Source organism: Corvus moneduloides, chromosome 4 (genome assembly GCF_009650955.1).
Source record: "Corvus moneduloides isolate bCorMon1 chromosome 4, bCorMon1.pri, whole genome shotgun sequence".
Taxonomy (NCBI): Eukaryota; Metazoa; Chordata; class Aves; order Passeriformes; family Corvidae; genus Corvus; species Corvus moneduloides.
The window spans coordinates 18,933,831-18,958,764 of NC_045479.1; the positions used below are offsets into that span (position 1 = coordinate 18,933,831).

Below are 24,934 nucleotides of genomic sequence, written 5' to 3' on the forward strand. Positions count from 1 at the left end.
TTGAACTGGTTTCCATATCTGCATCTTTTAGGTTTACAGAGGAGGCCAAGAAGGAACGACATCCCTTTGTATACCTGCCCTTTGGGGCAGGACCCCGTGGCTGCATTGGCATGAAAATGGGTTTGTTGGAGACAAAAATGACTCTGCTGAGAATTTTGCAGAAGTTTCAATTCAAGACCTGCCCAGAGACTCAGGTTTGTAAATGCAGAGGCTTAAAGATCACACTTGTTAACTTGAGGGAGTTGACAGTGTGTCTTAGGACAACTGATTTGCCTTTGTGGCTTCTCTTCATTTGAGAAAATTGGTAGAGACACTTCCATAATAAGGAGGGACAAGAGGCCTGGACTGCGTGTTTTAAGCAAAATATGATTTAAGATATATAATTTTCCAACAAAAGACCTGTTACACAGCCTTGCCTTAGTGGAGAGCAGTATGGCAAGACCACAGGCAAAATGCTATGATCCATAGAGGGTGAGAATGTGTGTACATATCTCACAGGAGCTCAGCTCTTCAGTATAGGCCTATTGCTATGGAGCTTGCACCCAGCTCTAGAGTTTACAGAGTTAATTTCTTTCTGTTCAGATCTACAGCATTCCTGGGTAACCACTGCCTCAGCCTCTGGCTGTAAATTCTATTTAATATTATACCACCACAGCTGACTGTAAAACAAGTACTTTACAGCTTCCACAGTAATCCTGGTATGAACTGGTCCTCCAGCAAAAATGTCTGTGTGTATGTGGGGCTGTCATACACACATAAACAAACACATACAACTGCACATAAGATGCTCTTTTTTCTTTCAGATTCCTTTGCAGCTCAAATCAAAAGCCACACTTGGACCAAAAAATGGAGTCTACATTATGCTGGAATCTCGCTAAATGGAAATGTGCATCCTGAAGTCTTCTGGGATGAGGCCCTTTGTTAGTGATTCACTGGGTATAATTATTTTTCCAAACTCCAAGGACGGGTTGGAGCCTAAGTCCCTCTGATGGTCAGTAGGTGCTTGCTCACTGCCCTCCTGTGGGACAGCCTCCAGTCACTTTTTAAAATGGGCTCCACAGTCTTTTTTGGAGGTTTTCAAATTGCTGTGAATGGTATCTGTGAAGAAGCATCCCACTTTCACTTGCTTTTCTACATCACACTTCTTTTCACTTAATCTTTGAGAATGCTTTCCTCATGCTCAATTTCCACAATTTACAGTAGATTTTAATTTCAATTCATTGCATGACACATCCTTCTCATGCACTTGTGAGTCCCTTCTCTAGAGAAAGCCCCAAAGGCACCACAGTTACAGCAGAAGACCTGGGACGCAGTGCATTGGATTTTATCATGAACTCCACTAACAATCAAAGCTGAGGCTCCTGCACAATGCTTAATCTCTCCCTGTGTCTGTAAAGCAGGAGGAGTTGCACCTCCTTCATGCTTTGAAGAGATTTTAAATACACTTAGATTAACGATTTGCACTTGGCACATTCCATCGACATGACAGAAGAAGAATGAAGAGTTCTCTGGCTTACTAGTAAAGTTCCAGTAGCTAAGACCAAAGAAATGAGGTGACAGCCATTTTGCTGGCTGCTGAACTGCTGTTAGAAAGGTGGAGTCAAAGAAGATATGAATTCAAAGCAAGCAGGAGGACTGGAGGAAATTTAAAGGTAATCAGAAGGTGTTGGTACATCTGCTCCATGGGGAGGCCTTTCCTTTCCAAGCATTGCAGCTGGCACCATCCCTGTCTAGCTCCTTGAATCAAGGAAATTAAGAGCATGCATGCACTAGAGCCAGTGGCAAAGGGGTGGGATTCAGGATCATCAGACCCAGCAGTTCTCTTGACTCCGTCTGAGACACTGGAGCAGGTCATGTCCCAAGTGCCTCACTCCCCTCAGGAAGGAACTTGTCTGATTTCCAGCTGCAGCAGCCCCGTGGATACGTTCTAGCTGTGTGACTGTGCACGTGCATCTTCTCAGCCAAAACAGCCATACACTTCCATTCCTCACATTCCCTCTGTCCTACTCCTCTGCAAAGCCTTCACCCACCACACAGCTAGTGTTGCACAAGAAGCTGGGAGGGGACACAGCTGGGACAGCTGACCCCCACTGACCACAGGGACATTCCATACCCTATGGCACCATGCTCAGCACATAAAACCAACGGAAGAAGAAGGAAGGGGGACAACATTCAAAGTGATGGTATTTGACTTCCCAAGTCACTGTTAACACCTGCTGGAGCTCTGCTTTCCTGGGGTGGTGGAACACATGCCTGCACATGGGAAATGGTGGAAGAATTCTTTGGGTTTTGTGTGGCTTTTGCTTTACCTATTAAACTGTCTTAATCCATGAGTTTTCTCATTCTTACAGTTCTTTCCCTCATCCCACTGTGGGGGAGTGAATGAGCAGTTCTGAGGGGCTGAGCTGCTGGCTGGGGTTAAACCATAACAGAACCATGAGAAGAGATTGGTGCAGTGTCAAGATCCTTTTAAAAATTTTATTTATTCTTATATTTTTTCTTTAAAATTCTTGTATATAACAAAAATTTTTGCAGCATTATAAAAATAATGAAGCACCTTTGGTTCTTTGCAAGTCTTGACCTTCTGCCTGCTTGGCATAGTCTGCTTGAGGTTTCCTTAGGTACAGCATCTCTCTTGGTGGTGTGCACAAAGAAGCGTTGCAGCAGCAGGAGGAAGAGACTGACTGCTCAGCTTCACTGCAGGGATGGAGCCATCTGCTCACTGATGCCTGGCTAGGTCCCTGAGTTTCTCTCCAGCAAGCATCTTTTGCTGCCTTCTTTCCACATGCTGCCTGAACACTGATCAAATTACTAGATCTTGTTCCTCAAAGATTGTCTCTTTCTCTTTCATGTGGTTTTTTTTTAAACATATCTCTATAGGTAGTAGTGGTGAAGTACTGACGGGGGCAGTCTTGGAATTGTTCCTTTTTCCACGGAGCATCTCTGGCATGCTAAACAGAAGTTCCCTGTTACAGACACAGTGATTAAATGAATTGCTGATGGATAGATTGTTATTCATTTGAAATGCAACATGCTGTATTTACCTTAGTTTCTTCACATTTTACATAACTTTTTCCCTCCTTAAAACAGTATGTTGGAGGCTGATTTACTGTGCAGCTTATACACAGAGTTGGCAAAAAGCTGGATGGGCCTTGCCTAAAAACTTCCCACCTGCCTGAATGAGCAGCAAGTTTATTCCATCTAAAGTCGTCTGTCAAAGGCTTGTTTGTATTCCTTACATGAATTAGGAGGTTGTCATGTGCTTCATTTTTGACAAAATACTCCAAGCCTAAATCAAGCTTGTCCCTTTCTTACACATGATTTTGTATAAACTCTTCTTGCCAGTCCCTGCCTCTGCAACGTGGGTGGTGTGGCTGGAGCACTTAGCAGTGAAGACCGAGGCAGAAGTCATGGAATACATTAGCCTTCTTCATGTTCTGGGTAACCAGATCTCCTGTTTTCTTCTAGAGAGGGCCCACACTTTCCTTAGTCTTCCTTTTATCACTGACATACCTATAGAAGCCTTTTTTGTCGCCCTTGACATGCCTGGCCAGATTTATTTCCATCAGGGCTTGCTTCAGCTTTCCTAACCTGATCCCTGACTGCTTAGACAATTTCTCTGTATTCCTCCCAGGATACCTGTCCTTGTACCCACCCTCTTTAGACTTTTTTGTATTTTATTTGTTCAGGAGCCCCTCATTCATCCATGAAGGTCTCCTGGTATTTTTGCCTGACTTCCTCTTTGTTGGGATGCATGACTCCTGATCTTGGAGGAGGTGATCTTTGAATATTAATGAGCTTGTTTGGGCCCCTCATCCCTCCCTTTAATCCTGACCTGTAAGGTCTCAGTCAGCTCCTCATCCATCCCTAGGTGGAGCTCCATGCACTACACCTGGTCACCGACAGAGGGTGACACCCCCTGCCCATCTCCTCCAACAGTCCTTCCTCAGAAGCCTGTATCCTTCCATTCCAGCCCTCCAGTCACAGGAGCCATCCCACCATGGCTGTGTGATGCCAGTGAGATCACAGACCTGCAGGAGTGCACATCTCTAACCCCATTTTTCATTCTGCATGCTGCATGTGCTTGCACAGAGACAGTCAAGATGGGCCCCATCTTACTGGCTGGAGTGGCTGGAATTCCCTTGTGCTGCTCTTCAGGTGATCTCCTGCTGATCTGTGATCCCTCTCCAGGCTCTGTGCATCTCTTGCTGGCACTGGCATCAAACTGGTATGACTGGGATGCATTGAGGTTCCTCTCCACCAGCATCATTTCAAATATTGATTCCACTGGAAAAAACTAGTCCTGCAGTGGCTGCAGCTGTGCATCACATTTTACAGGCTTGGGAAGGGAACCAAGAGTCTTTCCCAGCTGCATCCACGTTGAACATGGACAGTATGTGTGCAAGTAAACTCACTTGAGTCTGTGCTAACAGTCTTTCAACTGTTCTGCAGGCTTCTGGTTAGGAAGTGTTATGTGTTTTCACCTGTCAGTTTGTAGCACTGTGAAACAGAGAAATTATTTTTTGCATCTGAAGGCAGATTTCTGGAAGTGCATCAACCCTTGTTCTACATGCAGGCTGAGACAGACAGCTAGAGAAGACAGAAAAAAGGCTGCCAGCTTTCCAGTAATACAGGAAGAGCCCCAAGCCATTTGTTCCTTCTCAGTAACAGTTGGCAATACAGCCCCCAGACACTGCAGACACTGTACCAGGACACTCAGTGGTGCTGGACCTGACCCTGGCTGTGTGAGCTCAGCAACACACCTGCAGAGTGAGCTGTGGCTGGGCTCAGTGAGCCTCTGGAAGCACACATTTCCAGAAAAACAAGGCATGAGACTGCCAGCAGCTGTCCAAAACAGAAACTGGTAATATCACCATAATCACAGTGTGTTCGTGCACCTATATAACATGATCCTGAGCAGAGCTGGTTTTACAATTAATTAAAAAAAAACCAAACTAAAAAAAACAAAAAGCTACCCAAAAAATCTCCAAAACAAAACCAAAACAATAACAACAAAAAACCCCACCCCCAGCATTATGTTTATAGTTGCAACAGCAAAACATAGCTTTATATCCTTAAGTAACGGTAACTATTTAGCATTTCTGGTACAACATGCTTCAGTCAACAGCAGTTGGGTCTAGGGAGGAACAAGGGAGCTGGTTTAAAATAATTCCTCTCCTCAGAAACAGCAAGTGTGTTGTCTTGCATTGCTGAGCTGTGAGTTTGTTTAAAATTTGGCATGTCTGTGTTAGAAAAGGGTTTTAGTCATTCTCTGACAGCTGATACCAAGCAAAGGCTGCTTGGTAAAGGAAAGCTTCTATTAAATGTCTTCTGGTCTTTGTAATGATGACAGAAAGCTGTCAGTGTAAAATGGTATTTTTAATGAGGCTGCTGATAGAAAAAAGGCTTTACAGTTTTGTACTTTATAAATAGTATTCCTAGAAAAACAGAGTTGGGTGGCAGAAATCATTATGCTTCGTGGATTGCAAATTTGAACTATCTATTCTTACCTGGCATTAAACTGCAGAATTTCCTCTCTGTGTGAGATACTTCAGGAAATGACCACCTTCTCATTTCCCTTTGTTAAACATCCTGGACATAGCTTCACCTGATACCAGACTCTTCCACGTGTTTACAGTAGAAAGCATGGTAAAAGAATTTAAAGCTGATTATAAATTGTTTCATTGCTTGGCTCATACTGGCCCCATTCACTTTCTTCTGACCTTGAAAAATCTCATCCGTCTCCAAGATGTTTTTCTCCCTGCACTGCTGGGAGCTGGTGCTATTTTCAAGGAGGGAGAATTTCCTCATTTGCTAGGATTTCTGCAATAGAGACAAATTTGTGATGGGCCTGAAGCAAGAAGTGCAAGGGGAGCTATGGAGGCCATGAAGCCTATCCCTTGGTGAAACAGGGAAGCACCAGAAACGCTGCCCATGTAACAGCCATGCCACCTGGATTTTCTGCTGGATGTACTCCAAGTTAAGCAGCATTTCTGCAACTCCCGCTTGCCCTTTGGCCCTAAGGCATCTCTGAGCACGGGTTCCTAGAAGCCACGCTCCTTCTCCAAGGCCAGCAGCACTGAGCACACCACCACAGCCGGTATGTGCCATCCACCCGAGTTCCTCTCACCCACCAGCCCTTACTTTGCCAGGCTGCAGGTATCCACACCAGATACTGCCACTCCTTTGCTGCCAAAACTTAGACAGGATTTTGACATCCACATCTTATAAAATCTAGTCAGAACATCATGACAAACCTGGCTACAGGTAAGCCTCCTTAGAGGGTGCAGTGTATTGCCTTTGGCTGGCTGGCTGCCAGCCCCCTTCCCAGCCCAGCAGGTGTGGGATCAGGGCTTATAAACCCCCATGCTCCATACCCCACGGCTAGCACAGCAAGCTGTTTGGCTTCTGCTGGCTGTGCAGTCGGTCTTGCCAGGATGGACCTGCTATCGAAAAAGGAAACAATCTTCTCAGCTTGTCTTTCTCCTTACATTGCATGGGAGTGAGTGACAGATTACTGCACTCTTCCTGCTCAGTTGCTTGTCTTAAGTAGCCAAAAGAGCTCCTCCTCACTCAGAAAAGAGGTTCAATATTACTTTTTGTCCAAAGTTTGGATTTAATGCAAACATCTCTTTAATCTGTTCATTTCCAAATGCAATCCAAACAGCTGTAGCTTCCAAAAACTCACAAGTGTATTAAAACATTGTACTTTCAGTATTGTTAGAGAGAAAACCATCAGAAGGAATTTAGTGGTTTGAATACCTGTTTATTTACTATACACAAGAAAGTTACCCCTGCAGTTTCAAAAGTGGAAAACATGGCAACTTTTATTTTTCTGTGATAATAGAGAAATAACAGATGACAAATTACTGTAACCAGGCATTTTATTCGCTGTTTTACTTACACTCATACACACATACAAGCATACACACATCCTCTCCAAGAATCAAGTTAAACATTTTAAAAATACAATAAAAAATGTCAATAAAAATATCTCAACTTTCTTCCTTGAAAAAGGATGTTTGTTTCAATTTTCTGACAGAAGATTAACATAATTTTAGCTATCCTAGTTCTTACCTGAAATTCTGGTTATGTTCAGAGGAAGAAAGGCATACTACCAGTACTCTCATTTGCCATTAACATGTAGATGAATATGGCGGTTTTTTTGGCAGAAAAACCTTATTCTGCACAGGTAGGAAAGCTTTCCCACATAAATGTTTTCCTCCTCAATGAATGTACTATTTGCTGACAAGCTCATTTGCTGACATGAGATTTATCATTTATGTTCTATTACAAATCTTTCAGAAGAAATAACACAGTCAACTTGCCTTTCCCTATCCTGTGTTTTACTGGGATTAAACACAAATAGGAGTATTTTCCTTTAGGTATCATGCTGGTAGATTTGCAGTTCACATAAAAAGGGGTCTGCACAGCCTTACTCTAGCTAATCATGGCCGAGCTCCTGGCTCACAGTGCTGAAGTAATAGAGTTACCCAGTGTACACCTGTAAGTCATCATCCAGATGAATTAAAAAGAAGTACACAGAATGCAGCTAGAGATGAGCTTTTTTAGGTCATATGGAAAGTATTTTTTAAGGCTTTTGCAGTACACTATAGCTGACTTATAGCTAATTTAGCACATTAAACCTATGATAAAGTATTTCTCTATGCATCAGCAACTTTAATCTTAAAAAAATATTTGCACGGTCAAGTTTTTTGATTGCACACATGTAAGATGACTGCTCAACACTATTATCTTGTTCTGATGGGCATAATTAAATATTCAACCGGATCTTCACATTTTAAAGGTTTCAGCTCTGTGGCTGAAGACCACTTCCTTAGTAAGCACATCTTTCCTGAAAAAAGTCCAAAGTTAGCTTGATTACACAGGAAACCTGTGAATCTCCTGCACCCAAAGAGGCAGTACACCTGATGAGAGACAGTCACTCACCATCCTTCCCAACAGCTGTAAAGGAACAATAAAGTTCATCCACAGAAACAAGGTACCGATAATCAAGCAGGACAAGCCGTGTATTTCCCTCCTAAGTATGGTATTAAATAACAGTGTGAGTTGCCTCCTCTGCTTCCTCCCCAGCACCTGCCAGCACTCTTTCATTTGTAGGCACAGTGAAAGTAATGAAAAACTTGTGTTCTCACAGACATAAAATAGAGTATTTATTTGATAGAGTACATCAACTGAGTCACACAGCACCAAGCAACCCCTGTTATGCTTGTATCTTTGGTACTTGTTTCAAATGAGAAACTTAACAAGTGAAAATAAGTCTCTCTTCTTTTTCAACAAGCAAGTTTAATTTTTGAGGTTTTGTTGGTGCAGATTAAATAGGGACAAAAAAGAAGAGTGCTACTAGTAATTTATGCAATGAGTTGAGCACAGAGATTGTACACTCACATTTGCAAACACCTGAATGTCTACTGTTACAGGAGACAGATTACTAAAACATGTGTTTTATCCACTTTTGAGTTAAAAGATAAACAGGTAGAGGGACAGAGCCTCTGACCAGTGAGCATGTGTAAAGATCTATCCTGAAAGAGTAACTAAAAATTGTTTAAACTTGGCAGTCATAGCCAATCCTCATGCTACAACCATCAGCAAATTCTTCTAATAAATTTAGGAAGGGCTCTCATAATGCAGGGAAATGTGGAAGCTGCTAAAGATAGGATACAGACACAAGATTTTAGGAATTCTAAAACATCCTTTTTATGCCTTGTTTTCTATTGCACAGAAAGGATAGAGAAAAAATGTTTCTGACCACTCACCTATCTGATCACACAGCTTCTTCGAAATCAGTTTCTCTCTCTTAAGCCAAAACTAAAAAAATGTTTAAACCAGTTAAACATAAGGATGACAGGCTTGGCTGCTATAGATATCTTGCTGATGCCTGGTATTCTATGAGATACTCTGGATAAATCTGCTGCTTCTCAAAGATGACAAAGATAGAAGGGTTTGAAGAGTTATTCACACAACTGTCATAGAAGTTTTGGCTGTCCTTCATGGGAGGCCGAACATAATCAGAACTACCAACAGTGAACTCCCCCACCAGCACTCGTGCCAGAAACATGGTCTTGGTGTGTGAGTCTGTCCCACAGTAGTTGTCAGAATAAGATGCATCCCTTGCAAAATAGCTTCCTGCAGAAGAGAAACCAAGACAGAGTTGGTAAGACATCAACATTGCAGGAACAAAATGATACTGTGTGAAAATGAATTAATAAACAAACCCATTATACAGTTCATGAGCAGCCTTTCCAAAGCCTTCACTTGTCCTGTATGTCCCTCTACATGACAATGACCACTATGCATTACCTCCACTTTTTAGTTTTCACAGCACACATATTAAAAAGCCATCCCAGCAATGTTTTAAATGTTATCATAATCCTCTAAAGGATTTCCTCCTGATCCTAGATGTCCACCTTCCCCAATATCACCAAATTTCCTCTCCTGGCAGAGGCTACTAATATTCATCAGCACAGCTGTGGGTTCCATCCCCTTACAGGCCATTCACTTAGGAGTTGGACTTGATGATCCTTGTGGGTCCCTTCCCACTTGGAATATGCTGGGATTCTCTAACATTTCTGAGGGCTACAAAGTATTCAAGCAGAAAGGTGGGTAGTCAGCCAGTCAGCCTGTTTCAGCTATTCCACTCCGTGTGCTGGTAATTTCCTGTACACAGGACAATGTAAAAGGATATAATTTGCTAACAAGGCAAAAAGCCTGTAACCAGAATGGCATTTACATTCCTGGGGGAGAAAAAAGAAAAAAAAAAGCCAGGCTGCTTTCCTATAGGAGTTGGGAGAAACTGGAACAGCACTAAGCCTGGAGTCTAGCAGAAACCAACTCTACAACTGACCTCTCCTAAGTCTGTCTTTTCTTGCAAGGACTTAGGAGAGCAGAGCCCAAGGCCTTTCAGTGTGCCTTAGCTCCAAATGACCCTTGTGAAATTCAGCTCTGTTGCCCACATCACAACAGAAAGAAGCCCAGGACTGGCCAAGTACTGCTTTCTAAACTTTACACCTCTGCAGTGAGTACTGAGAATTTTTTAGCAAGTCTAGGATTACTAAAAGAGGTGAAAAACAACCTTTGCCGTAGACTGTCCCATGAAGGCCACAGATTCTCCAGTCAAAGTTTTGCTGACAGATGGCATCAATGTCTTTTTTATTAGTCCCATGAAATAAAAATCGCTCATCTGCAGCCTTTCCACCATTGGTCTTCTGCATTAGGTCCTTCTGCCTGCAATGAGAAGCAGAATCTTTGCAGTTCCACAGAGGCCGTCCCCCCAGGTTCCAGCCATACGGGCACTCAAACACAATTTTACAGAGTATATTCTCAAAATCCTTACAGTAAAGCCTAATTTGGGCATACAAATCTTGCTGTCAGGCTGCATACAAACATGCTTTCATTATACACAAATGCGTTAATACTACAATGTTTTCTTTCATTCACTGCCTTTGAAGAGAGGGGGAAAAATCTCAGCATTATTTTTTTTCCCTGAACACCTATTCATATTAGTTCATATTAAGGCTTGCCCTCCATGACTTTTGCATTTAATTTTGAAGGCTGTTTCACTTTTGACCAGCTGCAAAACATTGTGGTAGATGTGGCTCATTACCAGCTCCAAGGTTTCACTGGAAGGAAGCTGTCATGGACACAGGCCTGGCAGAAGTCAGGAGCAAGGATTCCTCCCACATAGCTCTGAATCTGACTATTCTAAGCTCTGTGTCTTGAGTTTTGGGTTAGTTGATACTAGGCAGGTAGTTCAGTGGGAGAGTGGAAGCAGAGGCATTTCAGGAATGTGTGTGTCTAGCATACAGCACACAGCTAACTGCAGCAACAACAAACATCATGCATACATAGCAGAGCAGTGTTTTACACATACCATTGATACAGTTCCCAGAGGGATGGGTTCTGAACTCTACAAATCCTTTTAATAGCTGCTCTGGGCATTGTGCGTTGAAAGTCCACCTTGACTTTCTTGTATTCTTCAGAAGAACAGTCAAGCTCAATGAGCTGCAAGGAAAAGTTTGAAAAGCTACTCTCATCTTTTATTTAATCATAACAAAGCCACCCTACCTAGTGCCCTACTCAGACTTTTAAAGTCTTTTTTGTGAAGCAGAGGTATGAGCAGTCAAAATAATCTAGGAAAAAATGCAGATTGAAAATCCCCACTCTGGTAAAGTGAGCTCTAATCTAGGGAACTTGTAGTGTTTATGACACCCAGGTTGCTCTCTCACAGGATAATAAAGGATCTGCATGTTTTTGTGCAGCCACTCAACCCCTCTTAATATTTGGGTCAAGATATATTTGCATGCATCAAACGGTATCTAAATACATAGCAGAAATGAGCACATAAATAAAAAAGGAGCTGAGAATTTACATTGCAGAAAACCAAAGAGAATCTTTTTAGTTTACACTCCCTGCACTGCCTGTTGTGTTTCTAGACCAATTGAAGAGGCTTTATTTGAACAATTTTAGGGAAAAGCACAATCACACTACTGAAAAATCAGTTCATTACATGACAGTCCTGAAAGGAAGCAAAGTTTACTTGCATGATTTCATAGGAACATAAAAAATGTCAACATTAGTCTTCCCTATTTCTTCGTGACAACTTCTTGAGGATTTGCATTTTGCAAGATAGTGATTTTTGAGCATCAGATAACACTTTTTCTGTAGGTACAGTTACTGGAGTTGACAGAGGAGCTGGTGGAAGCAGACCAGAAGTCAGAGAAGGTAAACCACGCAGGTATTAACTGGGTGTGTTACAAAGGTAAACAAGTTTTACTCCACTGAAGTGAATAAAATAATAATAAACGTAATAATAAAATATCCGTAATAATAAAATAAAATAATAAAATAAAATAGAACGTAATAATAAAATATAAAATAATAAAATAATAAAATATTATCTATTACTGAACAAGCTGCCCTGAGAGGTTGTGGAGTCTCTCTGGAGATATTCAAAACCCATCTGGACACAATCCTGTGTGACCTCCTCTAGGTGAACCTGCTTTAGCAGGGGGGTTGGTCTCTATGATCTCCAGTGGTCCCCCCTTCCAAGCCCAACCATTCTGTGTGATTTTGTGAAATCTGATGGTTTCAGCAGCTCTCCATAGACATACAACAGTCTACAGCTAAGGGAATGGCTACCCTGAAGTTCAGAGGCATCATTTACCTCTGATGCTTCAGCATGTGTTGGGACTTCAAAACAACAAATTTTGGGCACCAGTAGCGTTCTTGTTAACACAGCAAATTTGCCAAGGCAAGGGATTTAATAGTAGCCACGAAAGTCCATGTTGCCACAGTTTCACTGCCACCATTTGTTTCACCTCAGGTCTGCCCAGTGTGATATCAGGCTCAAATTTACCAATACCTCTGTATTATGCTACATTAGAAACAGTCATTTACAGAGCCAGAAGAAACACTGAACTTGTAATGGAACAAACCTTACATGACAAAACTGACAGAAAAAAAAACCCAAAAAACTCCAAACCTTAAATCCCAGTTCAGGCAGGGCAGATTTGTCCCAGTGAGCTGGAATGCTCTTAAACCCTTCTGTATGTTTAAAGCCCCTGTAGATTATAAGATATTACAAAAAGACAATTAAATTAAAACTAAACATGGCATTTTATGTACACATTATACTTAACATTTCTGTCAAGCTTAGGGAGACTACAGGCAACTGGACATATTCAAAAATATTTCAAAACTGTCATTTCTATTCAGCACATGAAAATATTTGTTCCAAGTCATCGTGTCAAGATTTATGTCAGGAAGCAAGATGCCAAATTAGAAAAAAAGAAAGATATACTCTGAACTAAACATGTAAGGATTTCTCTTGCAGAGGTGAATGTATGTATAAAAGCTCTGCTACACCGGGGTAGGTAAATACAAATGCATCCAGTATCACATCAGTTTGACAGAAACAGGATAGACACAGTCCTCCCCTCTACTTCCACCCCAATTTTAATTAGCGTGCTTAGCTGTTCTTTTCAGTGTTTAAGCAAGGACTGTGTGCTGCAAGGGAATGTGCATAAACTGGCTGTTACATGCAATTGTATTTCGTTGCAAGCTCCCACCTTTTGCTCTATCTGTAACAACTACTGCTTTCCTTTCAGATTGTCTGGCTGATCTCATAAGAATTTTTCTAAACTTGCACTTAGCTTTGAAAATTACTCAATGTACTAGCTCTCAGAAAGAGCTAGTACACATAAACATTATTGATTCCATCTGTATTCACTGTTGAAGTCAGCAGCTCCCTCCAACATTGCTACGTGTTGAATTATTTCCTACATTTCCACACTTCCTGTGGCCAAGCCCAAATTTTCTTCACTGTAGAGGTTCCTGAGTTGATTTGGGAGCTGCTGGCCAGGCTGCAACACTGCCCTGGCTAGACATGGTTGTAGGAAAGGTATGTCCCTTTCCCTCTCCAGGTCTTTCACAATTGCCTTAACAGCTATTTCTTCACCCTACTTGCACCCATGGAAGATTCTGCATTCACAAAGCACTAAACTCATCACCTCAGAATGAGCAGTTGTGGTTTACCTGGCTCTTGTGTTTTCTACCTCTGTCTGAGAGACAAATTTAGGTCTTCTGCAAATCATTCTCTCTGTTCTGTAGTGAAGGTTTTTCTGCATCATGGCTGGGAAAAAAAACCAAACAGAATCCCATGAACAATCAAAGATGTTTTCGAAAGCCTTCACACTGCAGCCACATTTCCCTCTAAGTTGCTTTGTCAAAAACATCAACAAAAAGACTCCTTCCTCCTCATTTTGCAACTGAGATACTTTCTTCCTACATTTAGTTGTAGATTTCAAACCCTGTAAACAGAACTCAACATCTATCACAGACCATTAATTTTTATTGACCACCAACAGAAACAAGTCACAGCAACCTATATTTTAGAGGCATTCCTTCTGGATCTTGGAACCTCTGCAGCTACTGCGACATCATACTAACAATTAAGAGTCAGTACCAGCCAGGACAATGAGGCCTCATCTTCAGAGACACGCAGGAAAACAAACAAACAAAAAAACCTCTTGGCATCATCAAGCCTAGAAATTAAGTTTTGGAAGACATCTACACTGCATATTTTTGCCTAAGTTACTAAAAAAGCCCAAACCTTAGAAAAGGGACTGCTTTACTGTGCAATTTTCACTTCTAAGCTGGACAAGTTTTCCAGCATTGCTTTTGATTAAATCACAAAGAGCACACAACATGCCCTTTCTGGTTTTTTGGTTTGGGGTTTTTTTGTTAGGCTTCTTTTCACACAGAATGAGATAGTAATGGAGAGCTGGATCAAAGACAACTACACCAAACTGACAGTCTAGGCAGGCTGATTCCTACCACTGTTCTCTGTAATTTTTCAGAAGGATACCAGAAAAGGGAACAGCTCAGGGATGACAGTGCCATTACTTTTGTGGCTTATATTTCCTGAACTCTTGGAAAACACTTCTTCCTACTTTGACCTACTCAAGGTATTTTCTCAGCCTTTCCAGACAGGATGAAAAGAAAATACCTGCAAAAATCTTGCAATGCTGAGGATTGTCTGGACCCTACACCTTGTCCAAGCATTAGTTTTCCTGCAAGCCAGTGATTAAAGCAGACCAGAAGCTGGCTTGTCAAATCTTTCAGAAGTTCCTCACCATTTGTGTTAGTGCCAGCATCAGTGTCATACTTGGACTCTCTGGCAGACATTTTGAAACCTAGCACAAGAACTTCTCAAAAATAAAAGCTTTGAAGGAATAGAATGCCACTCTGCTTATATGAACAGCTCTTATCCTGAGAACTTTGATAGAAGCTCTGTCTCTGTAAGCATTGCAATTCAAAGTCCAAATTTCTCTCTTATATCTTCTGTAAAAGATAGTTCAAAAACACAGGAGACCTGGGAGGCAGGAACAAAACGAAAGAACAAAACAAATGCAACCTACACTCAAAATTTAGTTCATATTCATGTCTTCCAGCTTTGAAGGTCAGCTTTGGAGAACTTTTGGCCAAATAAGCCTTCTCCAGGTCATCACTGGAGACAGTAGCAGCTGCATGAAGATCACCCTGTCAGGCCAAAAATAGAGAAAAAAGAAGTTTCTCCTGGTCTGTTATAGACAAGGAAGTTTAAAAACCAACAACTCTCGTATGTATGGTGGGTGCAGGATATATCAGCATATGAGAAATTCTTGATTTAGAGTGAGCACCACTTAACAACAACTAAAATCTCACTTATTCATGTTATTCTAATACTAAATGCAAACACAGCACTGCACCAGCTACCAGGGAGTAAATTAGCTCCATCCCAGCTGAAACCAGGACAGACCACACATTCACCAACTAGACCAACAAAGATGCAGAGTATTACTGGAACTTCAGAGAAGGAGGCTTTACTCAGAAGCAATGGAAAGAATGTATTAATGTGTTCCTATCTGACACAGCTCACTGAATATATCTGTTGATAATATTTGTGACTCACCAGTGATCAGTCCTCTACCTGAACCAATCAAAATCTCAGGGAAAAGACCCCATTAGGCCTTTAATGTCCATCTGTACAGTATGAGTGAGAGGAAGAGGGTGACAAAAGAGGGGGAGGCTAAAAACGCTGTGCACTTTTCAGAGTTCCGCGCTTCTCACACAGAGTTAGGAGTCTCCCCATTTCTCCACACTTACTTGTTTTCCATACTCCTGCCACATGTCGTATTCATCTTTCCAGTACCAGATCCATTCTGTTGTAAGAATGAAGTGAGGAGGTTTGGTCACAGAGGAGGCTGTAGAAAGACGTCTGACTTTTGCAAACCCACAGCACATATCTTGAAAACCGACACAGAACGAGCCACTTTCAGTAACAGCATAATCAAATCTATAAAAAAAAGGAGGGAAAAAAATCGGAACTGTTTGAAGCTTTACTCATAGGTTCAGAAGCCCACTGCAAATTTGCAAATTAAGTTGATCTCACCCAAAAGCAGAACACAAAAGGTGCACTTTTCACAACATTGTGTGCTTTGCACTTTGCACTTTTCACAACTCTGTATGCTAGCTCTGTTTCGTATTTGTACGTATTTTGCATTTCAGTATTATCTCTCACATTGGTTCTATGGGCAATAACCATAACCCACTCCTAAATTAGTGAGTTACATAAGATAAACAGGAAAGGTGGAAAACAGGCACTGACTCCTTCTTGCTGACCAACTATATTCTAAAGAGAACACTGTCCTAACTTAAGAAGGGCTTCGAAGAGGCTGTAACAGAAGAGGAACAGGTAATTTTCCAGCAGGGGACATGGCATACTGGTATGAGCCCCTTCCAATACTCTCTTCGTGCTACATAACGAGTTCAAACTCTGAAAGGTATTGCCATATTCTTCATGTGCTCTGCACCCAAGAGTATCTCTCTCTCTCTCTGCCAGTTCCGTGATACGGACTGTGGGACAAGGGGGAAGGAGGGCCAAATCTCATGCAAGGTGAGGTCAGCAGAAGAATGCCATATGAAACTATTTATATAATGACTACAGTAGAATTGTAGCAATTTGTAGCCACTAAGGGCCTGGTACAATATAGCAAACTCCAAACAATATAAATTTTTGTAAGAGTTTGTACCTGACATTCTTTGGGTCACAATATGCTTTTTCTATTTCTTCCATATTCTTGAAGTCCTTCCAGGTTTTACCATCAGAGACCTGCCATCTATATGGCAAGTGAAAATGGGTTCTGATACACTTTCCTGTAAAGGTTTTTAAAAAAAGAATTAGGAGATGCATTATTTTAACAGGCTATGAGAGAACTCCAACATTTCAGGGCTGTACACCTAGCTGGTAAAATCATCAAAAGGATAGTTAGGGGAAGTGTTCACCTATGGAACCATTACAAGCAGTAGTTCAGAATTTTTCAGCATAAGCAAGCAACACTTAATTTTTGGGCTTAGGTAGAAGGTCAGTTCCTGTACATACTAGATTGTCTTTGCACATTAAAATTGCACAGATCTTTCTCAGTTCCAGAGACAAAAAAAGAATAAAGATGACAGACTCATACAAGGCTATTATTTCATAAATAGAAAAAAATGTATTTATGCTTAACAACTACATCACAAAGTGGTATTACTGAGGAAAAATCCAAAGCACAGCAGTGCTTAGTTTTAAGATAGGAGAAGGACTGCCATGGTTTCACCTCAGATGGTAACTAAGTACAAAACAGCCACTTACTCCCATTTGCCCCAGCAAGATGGGGAGAACAGGAAAAAGGTAAAATCTGGGGTGGGCTGAAGTCAGAACAGTTTAGTAACTGAAATAAAGTACAATATAATATAAATATAATAAAGTACAATATAAAGTGTAAGTAGAAGTATACATATGTAGATATACACTCTCATATATCTATAAGGAAGTTAACAAAAAGCAAGAGAGGAATAAAGCCCAAGAAAGAGAAGCGATGCACACTAGGATTGCTCACCACCCAGTGACTTATGCCCAGCCCATTCCCAAGCAGCAATCAGCCCCTCCCAGCCAACTCCCCATAGTTTATATGCTGAGTATATGTCTTGATTTGAAAGACAGGTGTCTTCTAAGGAAGGCAGGAGCCTCCCTTGGAATGGCAGGTGCGACTCCCTTTCCCTCCGAGTTATTATAATTTTGAAATCAAGGGGCTTTTAGGCAAAGATGTGGGAAATAGGAATAACAGTTCTTTACTATGATATATCTATATGTGTATAACCAGTCAAACAAGCAGCAATAACTCTGGCAGTAACAGCGAACAATCACAAACCCAGTCCCAGCCTTCTCGGCTGTCGGGCCCTTTCCCCTCGGGTGCAGTTCCGCTCGCAGCCGGCAGGGGCGCTGGCGGCTCCCGGTGAGCAGGGCAGGTGCGATGGTTCCCCCGCGGCTGCAGGGGGCGCTCCGGAGCGAGCTCGGGGAGCACGCGGCACCAGTGCCCTGGGGTCCCGGGAAGGGATGGGACAAAGGCTTCACAAACCCCTGGGCAGCCGATCCCGGTGTCCGGCCAGACCCTCAGGAACAGCAGGCTGGAGCGGCAGGGATGAGCACAAATCCCGGGTGGCAAACCCGATGTATCCAAGTGGGGAACCCCCCGGAGGTCTGGGCAGGCAGGGTGAGCAGGGCTACAACGTAGTGAAGGCTCGAAGCAGCGGTTGGGCAGGGCGGCCACAGCCCGGCTCCCAGCGGGGCAGGGAAGGTGGGCTGGGGATCCTGGGGTTTTTCTCCGCAGAAGGAAAAGCAGCCTTCCTCTCCTTCGGACCGACTGCCCACACACCCAGGTGAAACAAAAGAGTAGCCAGATGCATCCCACCCCCAATGGGTAGCTCTTTGTTTTTCTTAAATACCCAGCAATTTGTCCCCCTAGCAACACATATGGGGAAAATTCCTTTAACAGAAAAAAACCCCTAGGAGAATTCCTAAAACCCCAACAGCATAATATTCTAATGGTATGGAATAGCCCTTTGACAAGTTCAGGTCAGCTATCCTGGCCATGCTCCTTCCCAGCTTCTTGTGCACCTCTTCATTTGCAAAACATGGGCAGCTGAAAAGTTCTTGACTTTGGGTAAGCACTACTTAGCAACAACTAAAACATCAGTGTGTGTTATCAATGTTTTTCTCATACTAAATCCAAGCCACAGCACTGTACCAGCCACTAGGAAGCAAAGTCACCGTCCCACCATGCCTAGGTCCCACGCTTTCCAATACAACCCAGTTAACCACCATCACCTTTCCTCTCTTTTGATACATACACAGATATTATTCCATTAGTCTCAAAGTCCTTTGCCCTTCAGCAAATCTCTGAGAGGTCCAGGCCCCACAAAGAAGAGCAATGGTAGCAGTGAGCCAGGTATCACAAGTGTTACTCAGAGTTCAAAGTCAGTGTACAGTCACTCCTCAGCAGGAGTGAAGGTGACATCACCAGCACACACGCGCATAAACCCGAGGTCAATTTGCACAGCAGAACAAAAGGAAACTTAACTACAGGGAAAGTCAAGGAGAAACTGCACCACACAATTCGTATGAGAAGGTGTGCAATACTTCAGGGAGCTACCACAGGTCAGAACATCAAGAAGGAAAAGATGACACAAAGTCAACAAGAAAGCTGGCACAGCAGCCTTTTCCTGCACACCTTGGAACATTCTGAAAGGCAGACAGCTAAGACAGATGGAACAGAAGAGTACTAGAAGAAACAACAGAGAATGTAGAATTCAGGGTGTCTTTTGCATCTTTCCTGTTTGGAAATGTGACTCCTATCATTCAGCAATCCCTTAGGTAAACACAGGTAGAGTAGCCAATCTTCAGCACGGGCAGATTCCAGAGCAAAACAAAACACTTCCTTTGTATGGTGTGCCAGGTCAAACACTTTCCTACAGTACTCAAGACACTGGTGAGATATAACTAAACACAAATAGAAACTCTGAAGTTTCTCCTTTCTGTGAAAGATATCTACCACTTCTTCTTTATGAGAGAAGAAAAACAGGCTGGACTTGACACAGTCTGTACTGATACTTGAGACAACCTACCTTTAAAACCACAACTTCTGTACAGATGATGTAAACATATCTGTTCTGGTTCATCATCATTTGTAGCTGAGGAATTCCGTCTAGAGCTGGGTTTTCTGTCTAGGGAGGGAATTATAAGACTTATTAATACCCTTTGTATCAACAAGCCCTCTTAAAAGTGCTCCTATCCCTAGGGAAGATGCCTAAAGGCAGTGTTTGTAACTACCTAACTGCAGTCAGCTCCAGAAAGACACTGAAGCCTTTGATAACCTTGTATACTCCAAGTCCATCCCTGTATCCATCCTTTCTGAACTTGACTTCCCTGTAACTGCTGACTCCCTCGGATACAGTTTTTAGCTATCACCACAGAATGAGAATAGAATCCAATGCCTTTACACTTCCAGGTGGACTCAAGTTAACTGTGCATTCCACACAGCTGATCATACACTGGCAGCTATAAAATATGAAGTTTCAAAATTTGATATTCTATAAATTAAAGCACATTAAGGAAATAAAAAAGAAGGAACTGCAGGCAGAATAGTGGAGATGAACATACACACTTGGATTCTCCATTCTGTTAATCCTTTTTATTTTTCCTGCTAAGCTATACTTAACTTACAATTCTAAAGAAAGAACTTCAAAAGGAAAGTGCAAACAAAATATTACACTTCTAAGAAGTAACTAGAATAGTGCCATTTGCGAATTCTTGTGCTAGACAATTGTTACATTAAAGAAAAACAATTAAATAGTTTATAATCAGACAAGTAACCACCACTCCTATTCTTAAACAGAATACCTTTAGAACCTTTATTCTTAAACAGAATATACCTTTACATATTTTACCAAAGAAACCCCAAAATTACAGAGCTCCCCATTTCCAGTTCCTGTTATGCTTTTTTAACCTCAAATTTAAGAATTTTATGAACACCAGCACTGTCTTTCTCAGAAACCTCTCCTGACTTCACTTGTCAAGACACAGATCTCTGAGACAGGTACAAGGTTGCTCCTAAAAGACAAATCAAGATGTGAATACTGATTCGTTAAATCCCAGTATCCATGGGCCCTCTAACTAATTAAAGTTAGAAAGTGGTATGTTTATTCAGGCACTGGCGGGTGGCATGGGAGTAGCCTCCTAAAGACACGCCAGCAAAGTAAAGTACAAGGTTCTTTGTTCTCTATTTATTACACAAAGTTTTACATCTTCTACATATGTATGACCTCAGCACCTCCCATCCTCCACTTCATATTAAAATGAGATCATTAGTCTTTCACACATGCGCAGTTTCTCTCTCGAATTGGGTCAGTGGTCCTGAAAGATGAAGTCTGGAATGTCTTCCTCACAGTAACCTTTTAACCTTCTTGCTGTTGGCAGGCCTTCATGACCTCTTGGCACAGCCCAAGATCTCCTACTTTTGATTCATTATTACGAAACCCAGGTGCTGTTCTTAGTTCTATTGGTTTCAATTAGTTTCAATTTGTTTTGATGACAGTTCATTTATTCTGTTTCTTTCTACAAACAAAACTTAAAATATAATGGCAAATAATACATCACTTGGCTCTAGCTTAGGCATCTACTAATCATTAACTTGTCTTTTGTTTCTCTACTCTGTATCTTAATTAATATAAATTTTCTTTTAACTCTTAGCTAAAATTTTAACCTTCCAGAACCTTGACTCAATACCGTTTTCTTAATGACACCTGGGAAAATATTAAATTCACTACAGTGACTCTTCTGAGGTATTCAAAAGATGATATTATTTACCTTTGCATGGTGAAGACTTGGCATCTTCTATGTCATTCATGTTCCTTTTGCCATTTTTTATGTCATACATGTTTCTATAAATGGAAGGTAGTTTCTCAATAATGTCTGAGCTCATTCCCTGTCTCTCCAGTTTCTCAAAACATTCGGGATTTAATAAGTCATGGGACCGTTTGCAGTTGCTGCCAAATCTGCACTGGCCACGCAAAACGTACTGGCAAACATGCAGTTTGGTGCAGGATGTTTTAAAGGTACAAGATCCATGAAGTCCATCACCTTTGTTATAATGCAAGCAGACCTTGGGTAGGAGAAGAAAAGAATTTAAAGATTAAAGTACAATGCGCTCATTTAGACTGTTTGAATCCATGATTTTTAGTTTTGTATGGCTATGTGCATACATTTGCTTTTAAAAGATACATTTTTTCTTTCTTCTTGTTTTCCAAATGATTACTTGATAGCTTTTCCTTTGCCCTGCTAATGTTTAGAAGGATTTTTCAACAGACAACATTCTTACAGACATTCTCAAGCAGATAAGATTTAGTGCTAAGTCACATCTCTTAATTTTCTAGTTTTGGAATAGTGAATTTTTTGGACCTGATTTTGATGGTAAGACATACTGGATCTGGCTGGGATGGAGTTAATTTCCTTCACAGCAGACCATACCATGTTATGTTTTGGGTTTGTGACCAAAACAGTGTTGATAACACATCCCTTTGGTCTGTTCAGGTCAGCTGTCCTGGCCATGCTCCCTCCTGGCTCCTTGTGCAGCTCCTCACTGGCAGAGCATGGGAAGCTGGAAAGTCCTTGACTGAACGTAAGCACTACTTGGCAACAGCCAAAATATCAGTGGGTTGCCAAAGTTATTTTCATATTAACCCCAAAACACAGCACTGTACATGGTACCAGTAAGAAAATTAACTCTATGTCAGCTGAAACTGGAACAGATAAACACCACACAGCCTCTCGCTGACTCCCTTCAGGGAATGTGGGAGAGAATCAGAAAAAAAGTAAAACTCGTGGGGTTCAGATAAACACAGTTTAATAGGGCATAAAAGAAAGAGGAAATAATGATGATAAAAGACTAGACAAAACAAGTGATGCACAATTGCTCCCCACTCACTGACCAAAGCCCAGCCAGTCCCCATCAGTGTGCTGCCATCCCTGGGCCACCTCCCCCCAGTTTTAGTGTTCAGAATTATGTCATATGGTATGGAATATCCTTTTGTCCAGTTTGGGTCAGCTGTCTTGGCTGCATCCCCTCCCAGCCTCTTGTGCACTCCCAGTCTATGGGCTGGCAGGGCTGTATGAAAAGCTGAAAAAGTCCTTGACTTAGAGCAAGCACTGCTCAGCAAAAACTAAAACATGAGTGTGTTATCAACATTGTTCTCATCCTGAATCCAAAACACAGCCTTGTACCAGCTACTAGAAAGAAAATTAACTCTATTCCAGCCAAAACCAGGAAACAGTCCAAACTGGCCAAAGGGATATTCCATGCCATATAATGTCATTCTCCAAAAATGAAAAAAAAAAATAGTGGGGAAGGGGACAGATGGAAGGTGGAAGAAGGGGGAGATGGGTCCTTCTTACAAGGCGGCACTTGCTCAGAGACTTGTTGGGCATCAGTCTGCTTCGAGGTGGTGAAGCAGAAGTGTTCCTTTGCAACACTTGTTTTCTCCCTGCTTTTCCCCACTTGCTACACTGTCTTCATTCACAGGTTTTGTCACTTTTGTTCTTCTTGTTAATGCTCACCTCTTCTGCTTGTTACAAGGGAGTGAGGAGTGGGTGAGCAACTGTTCAAGAGCTTAGCTGCCAGCTAGGGTGAACCCATCACAGGCGAGAACAGAGGATGAAGATTTATTTTAAGATTTGCATTAAGCTAACTAAATTGACGTTCAACATCTCCATCTCTGTCAAGCGTCTTCCACTTTGTGATGCTCACTGAAACAAGGCTAAGAAGCTCGCACAGTAATACTCACCTCTGGTAAGAGGGAAGGGTCATTTTGAAGCAGAAGCTGGCAAAGTTCATCATGGTTTAAATTCTCAAGTCCATATTGCTTTAGAATACGGAGATTGTGGTCTGAGTAGAAGTTGTGAACAAACCTGCATTCCTTCCTAGAACTCAAGAAACCCAACAGCAAAAAGAGTGTAACAGACTGGCACTACTTTGCTACCCCATGGGCATTACACTGAACAGCTGAAAAAGCACACCAAACTAGCTAGTTTCAGAAAAATCCCTACTGCTCCTCTATAAAGCCATTATGTGATTTGCAAAACAGATTACATAATTACTCTGAGAATAATTGCCACGCTACTTCTGATTCGCAGTCATTATAGCCTTAGTGCAGTCTGACAATATCGGCATTTTTGACCTGCAGCTCAAAACCACGAAACCACCAAAGCTCCAGAGCATCGCTCCCTCTGAGCCGATGAGTATATCCCCCAGGGTCCCGCAGCACAGGGACATGCGGGGACACTCAGCTTTCCCTTGGCACGGCCCTGCTCACGGGAAGGGAAGCGCCAGGGTGATGATCTGGGGAGGAAGTGCTGAGACCCGAAGCAACAACACACGCGCAAATATAAAAGGAGGCGGGCAACGCGCATTTCAGACGCGGAAAGGGCTGCAAGGCCTTTACTGAGAGCTCCTTCCCCCGAAGGAACACACCGTGCCCAAGGCCGAGCCCCGCGGCCGCCCGGCGATGGAAGCCGCCCCCCCGCCCCTCACCTGGCCAGCTGGTTGCGGCAGAAGCCCTTCAGGTGGTACTTGCAGAGGTGCAGCCGCCCGCACTGCCCCGGACAGCCCGCGCCGTTCTCCGGGCACAGCCGCACGGGGGTGGTGGCCACCACCACGGCCACCTCGGCCGCCGCCCCCGCCCCCGCCTGGCCGGGCCGCCGCACCAGCGTGAAGCGCTGCGCGTCCCGCAGCACGGCCGCCAGCTTCTCGGCCGAGGGCCAGCCCGGCAGCCGCCGCTGCAGCTCGCCCTGCTCCAGGCAGCCGCCGCTGGCGCACAGCACCCGCAGCGCCTGGATCGCCAGCGCCATGACCGCGGCCCCGGGGCTACCGCGCCGAGGAGCCCCGCCCGGGAGAGCGACGGAAGCGGAAACGAAAGTGAAAGGGCCCGAGAGGGAGCGGGGCCGCCTCGGCTCGGAGCCTTGGCTCTGCCCCCGCAGGGGAGTGGCGTGCTCTGGGTGACCCGGCGGCGGGGAGTGAGGCACGGGCGGGGGTACCGGGACAGGGCCCTTCGCCTCTCTCCTCTGCCTGACTTGGAGGATGTATTGACCGTTTCTAATCAAATGCCACCAAAAAGGGATGGCAGCTGGGAGATCGCACATTTCCTGTAGGAAAAAGTGGGCGCAGGGATGAATGGAGCCATCAGCCGAGTCTCCTTCACCTCCCTCAGTTACAGGCAGCAGGGAGGAGGCTGGTGTGCGACTTCTGCCGCCTTTAGGCACCAGAAAAACATCTCAGTTAAGGTTTCTGAGCTGTGCCAGTTTGATGGTGATACATCATGAAGGCTGCTCTCACACCCATTTCCTTTAAATATCTAAATTAAAAGCTCAGTCATGGTCACACATATCCTGGATACGTAACTGCCCTGCTTGCAGTGCTCATAGTACCGCCTGCTACACGGGTGTCACTGCGTCTGCCCACACAGCAGCCATGGCAACAGTGTGGCCAAGCAATGGCCACAC

At 43.0% G+C, this 24,934-nt stretch overlaps 2 protein-coding genes across 6 annotated transcripts in view; one reads left to right on the forward strand and one right to left on the reverse strand.

Annotated features, from left to right (window-relative positions):
• Nucleotides 1-4,857, forward strand: part of TBXAS1 (thromboxane A synthase 1) — a 263,129-nt gene extending 258,272 nt beyond the window's left edge. For all 4 annotated transcript variants that reach the window (XM_032105667.1, XM_032105665.1, XM_032105666.1 and 1 more), the window contains 2 exons: nucleotides 32-194; nucleotides 804-4,857. In XM_032105667.1, coding sequence (XP_031961558.1) covers nucleotides 32-194; nucleotides 804-878 — 238 coding nt within the window. In that variant the 3' untranslated portion in view covers nucleotides 879-4,857. The remainder of the gene's footprint in view (nucleotides 1-31; nucleotides 195-803) is intronic.
• Nucleotides 4,858-6,866: 2,009 nt separating this feature from the next.
• LOC116442531 (protein mono-ADP-ribosyltransferase PARP12-like) lies at nucleotides 6,867-24,589 on the reverse strand. 2 transcript variants are annotated; one of them, XM_032105664.1, is made up of 12 exons: nucleotides 23,967-24,589; nucleotides 23,221-23,362; nucleotides 21,248-21,542; nucleotides 19,507-19,605; nucleotides 16,593-16,716; nucleotides 15,667-15,856; nucleotides 14,940-15,060; nucleotides 13,555-13,651; nucleotides 12,503-12,581; nucleotides 10,892-11,022; nucleotides 10,094-10,245; nucleotides 6,867-9,147 (listed from the first exon to the last, which is right to left on the reverse strand). In XM_032105664.1, exons 1-12 carry the CDS (start codon nucleotides 24,572-24,574, stop codon nucleotides 8,879-8,881), a joined length of 2,307 nt encoding a protein of 768 aa, XP_031961555.1. In that variant the 5' UTR covers nucleotides 24,575-24,589; the 3' UTR covers nucleotides 6,867-8,878. The 2 variants fall into 2 exon arrangements, with proteins under 2 accessions (XP_031961555.1, XP_031961554.1); XM_032105663.1 differs by having other exon boundaries at nucleotides 23,221-23,356; nucleotides 23,967-24,334.
• Between the last annotated feature and the right edge of the window lie 345 nt (nucleotides 24,590-24,934).

Excerpts from the sequence above, each read along its gene's own strand:
- LOC116442531 (XM_032105664.1), bottom strand. The coding sequence starts at position 24,574 with ATGTGCGATCTCCCAGCTGCCATCCCTTTTTGGTGGCATTTGATTAGA. Across the intron at positions 16,717-19,506 it reads CAGAAGTTGTGGTTTTAAAG|GAAAGTGTATCAGAACCCAT; the intron begins GTAGGTTGTCTC and ends AAACCTTTACAG. Across the intron at positions 15,857-16,592 it reads TGTGACCCAAAGAATGTCAG|ATTTGATTATGCTGTTACTG; the intron begins GTACAAACTCTT and ends TTTTTTTTATAG.